Raw genomic sequence first — 13,021 nt, 5'->3', positions numbered from 1 at the left:
AACGTCTTTGCATTAGATTAAAAGGATCCATTGCATACAAACTGACAGGCATAAATAAAAGATTGGTACTTGAAATCAGCTCCTCTTCCTACCCGTATAGCTGCTGTCTTCAAACCATGACGTACTCATAATTCAGAGTGCAGTGTGTTTGTGTGTTTGTGTGTGTATGTTTCCAGGCCAGTCACCAACTGTAATCATCTGTGTATGGAGCCAGCAGAGCCCGGTGGAATTAGTGAACCCAAAACAAACAAATACACACTCAGCAGGTACAGGGATGTTAATTTTGAGCACAAAAGAGCAGCAGCTCAACACTTTGATGCTTGCACACGTGTGTGGTTTTTGTGTGTGTTCAGCTGCATCATCTTTTGGCACGAGTGATAATGTAAATTTAATCTGTGTGCACGTGTGTTAAGACACACATCTCTCACTAATGACAAACTGTATGTGGGCACTACTAAATACAATATTAACTTTTGAGAGGTTTGAACAAAGTTACTGAACAGACAAAACAGGAAAGTGAGTCTCAGGTCATATCCGACACAGAATGTTGTGCAACTTGAGAGAGGCAACATGTTGACAACAGGGTGAGGACACAATTACCCAAAGTCTGTTTAGCACAGAAGTTGTTTCATTAAACAAACTCTATTAATGCAGTCATCTGATTAATGTTTATCCACTCTGATTCATCAGCAAGGAACACATTTATGACAGCGCACACTTCAAAGGCACAAGCACATCTATTTTATGACATAGTATATAAAAAGGTGAACAAAAGCTTACTTAATGTTAATTACAATAGCACCACAACTTCAGCTCTCAAACATCATCAATGATGTGAACCAACAATATTTTTGTAAATAGTAGTAGAAGGTAAAAAAAAAGAGTTACAAATTGTAAGAGTATATCCTGTGTGCTGTAACATATGTACAGATGGTTATTTTTTCCTGTTATTATTGTTCACTGTATGTTGTCTGTGTTTATGTTTGTGTCATAAAATCCAGATATTAATGGTAACTTTTTATAGCAACACAAAGAGGTTTCCAAGGATCAATAAACACAAGATAAGAAAATATATCATAAACCAATGACATCAACAAAGCAAGATAATGATAAAAAAAGAAACCAATTAATGAACAATGTAAGCACTGGTAAAACAAAGATAATTCATATTTTAAAGAGCAAAATGGGTCTTGGAAAAGGTTTTAGGTATAAAGGAATGTCATTAAGTCTAAAAGATTTGTCACTATATTTTTGTTATGGCTGTTCTGTCTCTTTTTTGTCGGTGTGTCTCATCTGTTTTTATCACTTCTCTTCTGTTTGATTTCTTAACCAAACGAAGCACTGCAATCAGTGGTCACCTTCAGCAGCAAAGACTCATAAATTTAAATTTTCCAGAGTGATCAAAAGGTCAATTATTAATCTTAACAGACACTCCTGTTCACTTGGAGGGAGAGAAAAGGCAGGTGGGGAGTTGTGACCTGAGCAGCAGCTTTCCATCTGCATGACTGTTTAACTGCCCCACTTAGTGGTCAAAATAAGAAACGCAACTCATGAACCGGGTAATTGACTCATTGACGGCACTGAATGCATCAAAAATATTAACAGAACTTAAGGCTGCATAAAACACACATACAGTAGTGTGTGTAACATAGGCTTATATAGTTTTTCCCTTGTTTCCATTACCATTATGTAGCCAACTTAATTTTACTAGTTTTGTATAAAGACAGCAGCTTTTATGTGACATTAACGTGCAAATGCTGTCAGCACTAAATATTCAAAACACACATGGAAAGGGCCACAGTGTGTTGGAAACGTGATGTGAAAAGTCAGATTTCCATGTCATTTGAAAAATAAAGCAGGCATAGGTGCTATATGAATACTGTGAAAGTATCAAAACGCTCTATAGAGGAATGCACACAGTCAGTATTCAAGTTGTGATGTCACAGCCATACTATATTGACCATTTGAAACACAAACAATCTATATGGGTCCTTTTGTATTTCTTGTTGAGATGTTTTGCAGTGTGCGTGAATGATATCAGCTAACAAGGAAAATATAAAAGAAGGAATGGTCCCGACAGCAGTGACAGCACTCAAGGAACCAGACTTTGGTGGCAGTTCTATTGGAGTCAATGGGGAGGGCACAGCAAATCACACTATAAACCATTATATCTTTGTTGTTTCAACTTTGACTGAAAAATGCTTCCACCAGATTAAAAAACACACACATTACATGGTGCTGACTGATATTTTATGCACATCCATTTTCCTGTTCTTTAAACAGATTAGCCTCTGGCTCTGTCCAACAGAGGCTGAGCAGCTGCTAGACAGAGCCATGATCTGTTTAGAGACCAGTAACAAGAAAAACAAACGCACATATTTCGATTTAAAAAATGTTGGTAAGGATAATGTAATGTGTGTTTTTTTTTTAAGTGGTGGAAGGATTTTTCAGTCAAAGTTAAAACAACAAAGATATGAGGGGTTAAAGTGTGATATGCAGTGTCTGCCCCATTGACTCCAACAGATTTGACACCAAAGTCTGGCAAGTGAGATCGTTTCTTTTTTTGTATTTTCGTTGTCACCTGACAGGATGCAAACATGTACCCAAGCTGTTGTTTAACAATGTAATTCTAGTGAAACAGTCTATAAACATAGAAAAACAGAGTGTTTCAGACCGGGTGATTACACATGTATTCAGGCAGACAGTGTGAGAAAAACGGGTTTTTTGAACATTGAAGCATGTACACATGTTCTTGTAGAAACCCAAAATACATGTATAAACCTGAATATGAGCATAATATGCGGAGCTTAAGACGCTTATAACAATCTGAGCCAGTGTGTGGTGAAAATAACCACTGGACATACAGTGAAGGTGTTCAATTGCCCTGTGTGCTTCCATTACAGCATGTTACGGGGCTGCCGACCCTGCCTGCTCCCTCAATACTGGCATAATATGTGACATTATTGTTCCCATCAGTCTCTTTGACCAATTTACACAGGGAAATAGGGTCCAGGTTGAAAACTACCAAAGTTATCCTTTAAGTAGGCTAACTATGAGCTATTGTCGCTTAGCTGTTGCTTAGCAACACTGATAAAGACTGAAACAGGCAAGGAGGTTGTAAACTTACCGCTTCACTTTAACCTTATTAACAATAATAAAAGTACCCTTCAACAGAATATTAAGGAAGACAAAGCTGGAATGGGGCTGAAATAAATACAATTATGATGGATTACATTAAAGCTAACATGACTTGTAGCCTAGCAGAAATAAGTGACCCAGCAGTGAAGATGTTAATGTTGTTTAAAAGTTTCTAATGCTACTGTTGGCATTACACAAGAGTTAGTACAACGTTTACAAATGCCTAATTGACATTTTTTAATTTTAAGAACGGAGTTTTTCACATAAATGTTAAAGGACCAGGGTGAACTTCTGAGCTACAGTAGCCATTAGCCGTTAGCGTCGGTTGAAACAGGCGCTCACGTAGACCGTTTCCGGGGAGTGAGTATAGCTGCGTAGCCGCGGTGTTGTTCTTGAACGCATCCCTTGGCTTTCAATCCCGGGTAAATTTCTGCTGATACAACCTCAGGAGTTGTTTTACTGTGTCTGTATTTTAATAATTAAGACACATTTCAAGAAGCGTGTGTCATTCGAGCTTTAATTAATTCCTCAAAAGACCGTTTATTTTAGTAACAGTTTAACTATTGAAGCAGCCATTGGGAGCTCAGGTCTGCATCACGAGCAGAACAGAGGAGGGGATGTCGCGCGGGTAAGTGTAGGAGACACCACACTAACGTTCCTGGATGTTAACGTTACCTATCTTGTAAAAACAAGTGTTTTGTACCACGCACGGGGTGGAAATGCCTCGTAGCAGTAATAATTTATATGCACCAATCGTTACAGTAGTAAAATGTAGCGGTTACATTGCTCTGTAGTGTGTATGAGAGTGAGTGAGACGACTGTTAGCTTTCTGTCCTTTTAAAAGCTGTTGCTCTGTTGTGTCATGATAGTGAGCTGGAAAAGCTGGATCCGGTTGTATTCCAGAGGCAGTTGCACAATCTGAAATTTAGGTAGGCATGTCTGTGTTCTTCCTACTATCATGTCAGCTAACTTACGTACAGTCACTGCCGTCGAAATGATCATAAACGCCTCATATTCGCCTCTATCATTCATGTATTTGCACAGCGCTACATGCGCCGCTAGAGGCGCTCTACTTTCTAAACTAACAGCCAACGTTTCCTTGAGCGTGCTCTTGGGGGACCTGTTAGCCAAGTTAGCTAGCGTTAGCTTGAAGGTACAGTCAAGTTGTAATGTAAGTTTAATTAGTGTGACATTCATTTCTGACTAGTTCATTGCAATAATTTTGTCTTAAGAGCTACCTTGTGTTTAGATATACAACGCAAGCAAACGAGTCCCATGTATGTCGTGGTAACGCTTATGTTTTGCAGCAGCTAATGATAGCTATTAAGCTATGTCAACTGTTTAGTGAACAGTGAAGCTAGCTCGCTGTTGTGGAGCCCAGCATACATGCTTGCTGAAAAGACTGCAGGACGGGAAAGTGATACACACAGACTCCAAGTTTACTAACGTCAGTGCAGTTAGTTATAGTTTTAGTTGTATATTATTGTGTCTTATACGTGCAAGTTTGCAAGTCTGTTACCAAGATAGTTGTGGCAACTCTGTATCCCTTGGCTTCAACCAATTTCTTGAGCACACTCAGCAGCAAATTTCAACTGTTTTCGCACTGGCAACGAATAGGAGAGTAACGTTAACACTGGACTGTGCGTTTCAAATAGGCGTACCCTCATATTTTTAAATGGGATACTACTAAACATTAACACTTTTCAGTACAATGTAGTCATCTTAAACATCGTTGTAACCTCATTATAAAGTGTGGTTAACGTAATACTTCTCAGACAGTATCAATCAAACCTGAACATTATAGAATTTATGGTTAGTGTGGTTGTCCAGTATCTTCATTGTCTTTACTATAGACTTTGACACTAACATGCAGGATATATAAAATGTTTTTTAAGTGGCATTGTGGGGTGTACTGTAGAGAACAATTTTTATTGAGCGTCATTAGCCAGCAGTGGCATGTGACTTATGTTTAAATTTGTCACTGATTCAGGAATTGCATTCAAAGTGTTTTAATTTGGGCACTTTAAAGATAAAATTTAAACACTTCATAAAGAAATGGACATGTTTGCTATTGTTTAAAGGGATTGCTTTAGTTAAACAGTAGGTTCAGGCATGTCTTTACATCTGCAGCTGCAACATGACATCATTGCAGAGCAAATTGAATTCTGTTCTAAATGTTTAAATGGATTAAATGACATCAAAACTCAACAGGACCATTATAAAGCCCATATTGTGTTCAGGTCAGTGTACATTTTGTATGCTGAGATGTCTAATCACTATTTAGTCCATCGTCTCACTCTTATTAATCTCTATGTGTTGAATCCATTACTACATGTTTGAATTATTTGTTATCTGTGTGGTTGCAGCATGGAAGAACAGGGGGATTGTAATATGTGCAATGACACTGACTCAGACACAGCAGATGGTACCAAGAACGATGGCACCAATTGTAATGTCAAATGGACTCAGGAAGAGGTGAGTGAAAAGAGGACGTTGATCCCTCTGTTAGCATGTTAAAAAGTAACAAACTGTGTTAAATATAAGCGGTACTTAAAAGTTGACCTTAAAACTTTCATTAAATGGTACTGTATCTGAACTGATTTATTCTCGGTTGCAGGATGAAAATCTCAAAATCCTCATCAACAACTTTGGGAAAAAAGATTGGAAAACCATTTCCAGTTTTTTTCCGGTAAGTACTCAGTAGAAGCAGAATCACTTAAATGTGAGGGAACGAATGAATCAGCAATGTAAACTTTTAGTCAAGTCAAACAAAGGAAGGCCAGGGAGGCTTGCGACATTGTGTCGGTCAGGTTGTTAAACATGAAAAATGCAACTCTCTGAATACTAACCTGACTCTATGTTGATTATTTCTCCCTCTTGGATAATGTATCCCCTCTTCTTCTTCAAAACAACCTGTCTGTTGCTTTGGCAGGGGCGGACAGAATTCCATTGTATGCACCGCTGGAAAAAGCATCTAGATCCTGATTTGGTCAAGGGCTTTTGGTCAAAAGAGGAAGATGAAAAGGTGTGCAACACATCTGATACAGCCTTGGCTTAAACACAGTTTGTAGTTAATATTATCCAATCTCAATTGTACTCCTGTGTTAACTTATGTTTTTGCTCTGGTCAGATAATAGAGCTGGTGGGCAGGTATGGCACCAAACATTGGTCTTTGATTGCCAAACAACTGAAGGGGCGGTTGGGGAAACAGTGTCGTGAGCGCTGGCACAACCACCTCGACCCACTGGTCAATAAGAGCTCCTGGACCAATGAAGAAGACCTCATCATCTATAAAGCCCACTCCATTCTCGGAAACCGGTGGGCTGAGATTGCCAAGCTGCTCCCTGGAAGGTGGGTTGGTTAGCTGTGATTAATTTGCTGAAATTGAACAACACGGATGACAGAGGGTTACATGTATTATTTAATTTGTCTTAAAACAAGGAAAAAAACACAACAGTTTATCAGCCTGTTTTAACCAGAAATGTCACAGAGACTTTAATGTGAATTTTTGATTCCTCTTGCAGGACGGACAATTCAGTGAAAAATCACTGGAACTGCACCGTCAAACGTAAAGCAGAGTCGGGCTTGTACAAAGATGATGCTGACAGCATTTCCCTTGATATTCAACATTTTGTGGAAGGAGAGGTACAGTTATTATTTAGTTTAGCAATTGCTGTTTTTACAAATGTTATTTATTTCAATGATTTCTGAGTGAGCAAATTTTAATATGTTGGTGTATTCATAAAAATTTTGCAGCAAAGACACTGTTGTGCACTGACTATATGTTATGTTACAGGTGGACTTCAAGTGTGACGTTGTATTAGACACTGAACCAGTAACTCCTAAAATGGTAAGTTTGCTGTGATGATTTTATTTTATGACTTAGCTGTGCTTGATTTTAAACTTTTATCCAAGGATAAACAATCGAAGTTCGCAGAGCTTCATCAGCTACACTAGTATTACCCCCCAAACAGAGTCAAGTCGGTAATCACTAGAGCTGACTTTAGAATTTTAGAGGTGGTCATGGATGCATGACTGTCATAGAAAAATTCCAAAATGTTTATATATTTTCCGACATGATATTCTCTGTTTCACTCTCCTACTCTTTGCTTTACTGCAGATCTTTCTAGAGAAAGAAAAGAAGCAGGAGTGTCAAAAGGTCAAGCAGAAGACAGCCGTTCCGCCTCCACAGACTTTAGCGTCCATGAATCCCCGCAGTTCGAGTTCCAGTCCCAGTTCTAGCTCAGGCGCTGCACCAGTAGCTGCGCCAGTGGACCAGAAAAAGTTTGTCACAGCAGCACTGAGGATGATCGCTGAAGACATGCTGCCACTCAGGTGACTTGTAGCGCGAATGGCTGTGATTGTTTCTTTGTTGGGTTGTTGTCCAAAGTTGTCAAAATACCCAATTTGTATTATCCCAAGTCAAAGAAATACTCTCATGGGTCTGCCTTCTCTGCCATATATTGAATTACTGTAGCAGAAGACCAGTTGTCTATTCTGTATTCATACGAAATAGACATCCAACCACCAGTCTGGATCACATATCACCCATATCATTTGAAAATGCACAATGCCAATATATCTTCACTTTGTTCCCTGCAGTTTTGTTGAAGGCGCAGGCTTCAGGTCATTCATGAGTACCATCAGCCCTGAATGCAACAAGCTGTCCCAGCGTGTCATGGGTCTACAGCTCTACGATGATGTGGAGAGAACCATCAAGCCTCAGCTCATCCGCGACCTTAAAGCCTGCCTTGCCAAAACCAAAGATGGTGAGAGAGCCATTCATGTTACCTTTGACCTCTGGGCAGGGGATCAGTCCCATCTAGCAGAGGAGCCAATTGTTGTGGTGCAGCTCCACTTTGTCAGTGATTCCTGGCAGATCCGCCGTCCCATTGTCGCTTTCCGTCACCTCAGCCACAAAAATCTCAGCACTGCTGTGTCCAGGGAGCTTGAAGGTGTGCTGCTGAGCTACGGCATCTTTCCTCACAGCATCGGCTACGTCCTCACCAACCAGGCGAAAGAAGGCCTGGCTGGGAACAGCTTGTTCTGTGACTACAAGATCATGTGTTCATCAAACAGGGGCGAGTCAGATGGAGATGAGGTGGTGGCATTTCTGTCAGATCAGATGTCTGAAACAGAGTCCCCCTTTTCAGAGCTTCAGATTGGGACCAAAACCCCTTGTGTGGCCCAGAAACTGCAGCTTGTGATTAAGGAGGCACTGAAGAACTCCAGGGTTGTGGAAAACCTGCTCTCACAGGTCCACAATGTGGTGGCTTTTTTTAGGAGCAGCGCCTACTGGAGCGAGGTAGGAGAAATAAAATGGATTTTGCAAGTCTATTTTACACTGTATTACATTCTTTTTACAAAAGTATATAATTCAGTTGAAGTCCATTTTTCAGATTTTATAAATTTTACATCCAAATGAGACAGTATGTGTTTTACTTGTGCAGCCACACACCAGACTTTATTAAGAAGAAATATATCTTTATCCATAAACCTTTTTCACTAACATCAGCTGTATTGATTATGTAAAGGTTTTTTGTGTGAGCTGTAAATCAATGTGAAATCCCAAATTAAACAAGTTCTGACCATAATGACATTGTGCTACTTGAGATGAAACAATTAACATCACAGTTATACCTTTATAACTTGTACAATTATGGTCTGACAAATTTTTCTTGTAAGTTCACAGCAGCAGAGACTCAAAGAGATAAGACTTTTAATTCCTGAATTGTTTCAACTTGACCTCTTTTTTTTTTTTTTTTAAATCATTTTATTGTTTAGGTCTTGTTGAAGGAGTGCAATGTGTCCCTGTGCCACTCCTCCAGTAACTGTCGCTGGAACTCCATGATGATAGCTTTACGCCGTATGGTGCAGGAGTCCGCCTGGAGCACTGTCATGACTCTCCTAGCCCAGGCTCGCATAGAGGCAAACGACACAGCCAGCGTCCCGCCTCTGATCATGGCCAAGAGGGAGCAAGTGATCGACATTCTGGGTCTGCTTGAGCCCTTTGAGGAGGCCTTGCAGGTAAAAAAAAAAAAAAAGTTAATGTCGTATAACTTGTAAATATGTGAGGTGTTTTTTTTAAACCTTAATTTACCTTTTGGAAACCAAGCCTCTCCTATTTATACTGGAATTACCAAATTATCATGGTTTTCTTCTATTACTGTTTTTTTGACTGTTGACAGACATTTGTTCTGAGTTTGGCACTTTGAATTACTGAAACAAAGCTAGTTAAAACATTGTGCAGTGTTTCCCATCCATTGATTTACTTGTGGCCACCTCAATGTCAGTGTTGACTGTCACATACTGATTTTCTTTTCTTTCTTTTTTTTACTATTATATTATCATGGATTAAATCCTTATTTCATTGTAGAATGCAGCAAATTGGTTTGCCCAGTTTCTCCTTGCTCCATTTTCACACTCTTGCTCTCTGTCTCTCTCTCACACACACTGACAACAGATTTCTTTATTTATCATTTAAACAACCTACTTTAGATGAAATCACACTATATGGTGAAAGCCTCGATGGCTGCATTGCCTTGGAAAACAGATTCGAGGTCCCATGAAATGTGACAGCTATAGTAGTTAGGAAAACACCAATATGGGGCACTGAATTTGATATATTATTGTTTATCAGACCACAAATGAGGCAAGAATTAGTTAGGTAGTGCACCCCACGGTCCCCCCGCCTCACTCTCTGCCACTAGGAGACTGTTTCACTGAGAGGAGAGCAGAGATGGACCTTTAGTTAGTGATTATCGCAACACAAATTCAGCCAGCACAAACTCCAGCAGTGGGAGTCACAGCGGGCTGGTGGCCAGCTGCATCTACGGGTCTAACCTGTGTATTGGCAGCAACCAAAAGTTTGCTGAAACATTGTTATGAATCCATTAATGTTGCAGCACTAATGTCGCTACTTGTCAGTCGTGCATTGAGCCTGGACTTAGTTTTTATTATCGTTGAAAATATTGTTGAAAATATTGTATTGGAAATACAGTAATGTAGTATTGTGGTGTTGTTGGTTGAAGATGATGTGAAATAATTTACTTTTTTGGCTCTTGTTAACCAGGTCCTGCAAGGAAATGGAGTGACCATCTCTTTCATCACACCTTCCCTCGTTGGCCTTGATAAGACCTTGGAGAGCCTCGTCACCAACTACACCCACTTCAACAAGGCCCTGCGCACAGGCCTCCACAAACATTTCCAGTCCCTGATTCACCAGAAGGACATCATATTAGCGGCTGTGCTCGACCCCAGGATCAAACTGCAGGTATTGAATTAGGACAGAAGTATTGGTGTCTTGTCATGCTTTACCATTTTGCATCCACAGAGTTGATGAACTAAAAACTTTCAAGTTGGGCTGCAAAATTGCATCAAATGGCATCTTATATCCTATTTATATTTATTCCTATACATTTCTGTAGAGCTGTGTTTATTTAGGCTTTTTGTTACATATTTGAGTGCATCAAAAACAAATATGTGTATCGTACCTGTCCACAATCACAATCAGAACTCTCATCCTTGCTTGAATGTTTTTTTCCAGCCGTTTTCTGATGCCAAACAAGAGGACCAGACAGGTTTCTTAACTCCCCCATCAAAATATGAAGCTCGCAACATTGTGGAAGCCACATTAAGAGGTGTGGTGGCCTCAGCATCTCCCGTTGTAGAGACAGATAAAGACCAGACAAGCAAGGAGTTGAAAAAGGACCAGGATGGCGCAGAGGAGAGCCGAGACAACACGCTGATGGAGGCATCTGGTGGCAGCTCAGATGATAACAACTGCGAGGGAGTAAGTGGAAATGACCGCAAGCGCAAGTCCATCTTTAACTTTCTTCAGCCGCCCGCAAAGACAATGAAGATGTCAGAGCTTGACGTGTACCTTGCAGAACCACTGTGGGAAAGCAACTCCAGTGTGTCTTACTGGAAATCTGCAACTCGGTTCCCTACGCTCCAGGGCATCGCTAGGAAGCTGCTGGCAGTTCCGGCCACCTCAGGTGGCTTTGACCGTCTGTGTCCGATGGCAGTGTGTATTGTAAAAGCCAAGAGGAACCGCCTGCCATCACACACCACAGAGAGACTGCTTCTATACAAAAACTCTTTAAAGACAAAAACTGTTAAAAAACCTGGTGGGGCCACTAAACACTGATGAGTTAAGTGATTATTGGTTCTGGTTATTCTGTCCTCCACACTTGCTTTTCTGTACTCAATACTATGCTTTCACATCCAGCTAACACTATCACTATCAGGTACTTGAGAACAACAATGTTTCAACCTTGCAATAGGAGTTAACAGCAGCAAAATATATTACAAGTACATTGAAGATAAGGGCAAGCTACTCAAAATATCCGTTTTGCAGAAATAACGAGATGCAGCACAATGGCAGCCAGCAGGATGAGTACAGACTGTAGTCAATTCTCTATGAAAGTGAAAGTAAAAGGTCGCTTCTCTTCACAAAAAGTAGCTGAACTGCATTTCAAGCAGTATGTATTAAATACTTCCCATACTTGAGCATAATGCAACACTAAAAATGTAATATGAAGTGAGAATTAAAATGCCTTTAGAACAAGAATTCTCGGAAAAACTTTTGCTGCCGCTAACCTTTCAAAGACAAAGGAGAAAATGCATCTGTGGTCGAAGTCCTGATGTGTAGGATTTGAAATATTCTCTGATTTTGTGACTCCTACTGGTAATATAAAAAAAAACCCAGTGTGTCAGACAGTGCACACCCACATATACCTTTATACCTTTAACATCAGCCTGTGTTTTCTTTACGCAGAAAGTGGATATTTATTGCTGTACTCCTACACAGTGTGGCTATTCAGTACCTAAAGCAAAAAATGAGTAATGTTTTCATGTAAAAATTTAGGAGTGCCAGACAATGCATTGTACATTTTTGTAATCATGTTTTTGTTCTTCCTTGTAATTTATTTGTTGTGTATGTTATACAGTAAGTGCAGACAGACTGTGTATCAGGTGACAGTAAATTAAATGAGAGGCTGCACTTTTTCAGCTTTTTGTAAAAGCCATGTGTATTGTCTTAGTCTTTTTACAATTTGTGTATATTTTACATTGGTTATTGGTCAGCAATGCTTCAAAGTTGCCACAATGCGTTGCTTTCTCGAAAGCCTTGACGTTCAATTGTTTTGTTCTTTACTGGACTGTGATGTTTGATGGGGTTGATGGGAAAAGTCACTCTGTATTTTATGTTGACATTATTAGATGGGTATGCTTTTAAAAAAACTAAAGTTTATATTGAATGACAGCTGACTGATTTTATAGCAGTGATGATTGATCACAGGTAATAAACATCAGAGTGAACTTGAGTCCTTTCACCCCTTGTGTCGCCACATGGAAATATCCAGAGAATGTATGTTGTATATTAAAGAATAAAGCTATTCTCTTCACAGTTTCCTGTACCTGAAGCCTATGGTTTTCATGTTAATTTCTGTTTTCCAAGAGCGCTATCTTAGTTTGAGTATAATTAATACTGTGATCGGCTGAGAACAGTCACTCAAAAGGGTGACAGGATGACTAATTAAGTATATAAAGTAATTTATGTCGTACATCCCAGATTGAAAGGATTAGGAAGAATAAAATTTACTAGTAACAGAAAACTTATTTAGTACCAAAATGGCCATGGGAAATCAAGGAAGGCATGGCAGCATTATTTGTATAGCACATTTCATACACAAGGGCAACTTAAAGTGCTTTACAGAGCAATAAAAGATACAAAGATACAGAAAAAGAATAAAGAGAAAAAAGATACAAAATGTGAAATTAAATACTAAATTAATTGCAATTGTATATACTTTATAATAAAAAAAAAATCATTAGAATAGCAAAAGTGCAGTCAAAAGGAGCAAAGATAAAAATAGAATAA

The 13,021-nt window shown here is 39.4% G+C and overlaps 1 protein-coding gene across 7 annotated transcripts; it reads left to right on the top strand.

Moving 5' to 3' along the window:
* The first annotated feature begins 3,529 nt into the window (after positions 1-3,529).
* mybl2a (v-myb avian myeloblastosis viral oncogene homolog-like 2a) lies at positions 3,530-12,542 on the top strand. Of its 7 annotated transcripts, none has more exons than XM_049581858.1 (13): positions 3,530-3,766; positions 4,008-4,067; positions 5,505-5,613; positions 5,756-5,827; positions 6,071-6,163; positions 6,269-6,489; positions 6,663-6,783; positions 6,935-6,988; positions 7,259-7,473; positions 7,741-8,443; positions 8,923-9,165; positions 10,211-10,411; positions 10,685-12,542. In XM_049581858.1, the coding sequence occupies exons 1-13, from the start codon at positions 3,756-3,758 to the stop codon at positions 11,285-11,287; spliced, it is 2,706 nt and encodes a 901-aa protein (XP_049437815.1). In that variant the 5' UTR covers positions 3,530-3,755; the 3' UTR covers positions 11,288-12,542. The 7 variants fall into 7 exon arrangements, with proteins under 7 accessions (XP_049437815.1, XP_049437816.1, XP_049437818.1 ...); XM_049581863.1 differs by lacking the exons at positions 3,530-3,766; positions 4,008-4,067 and adding an exon at positions 4,597-5,378 and having other exon boundaries at positions 7,741-7,907; positions 8,292-8,443; XM_049581859.1 differs by lacking the exon at positions 4,008-4,067.
* Positions 12,543-13,021: the final 479 nt, after the last annotated feature.

This window comes from Epinephelus fuscoguttatus, linkage group LG7 (genome assembly GCF_011397635.1).
Source record: "Epinephelus fuscoguttatus linkage group LG7, E.fuscoguttatus.final_Chr_v1".
Classification (NCBI taxonomy): Eukaryota; Metazoa; Chordata; class Actinopteri; order Perciformes; family Serranidae; genus Epinephelus; species Epinephelus fuscoguttatus.
Note: the sequence above shows the minus strand (reverse complement) of the source record. Positions and strands in the feature narration are given on the sequence as shown.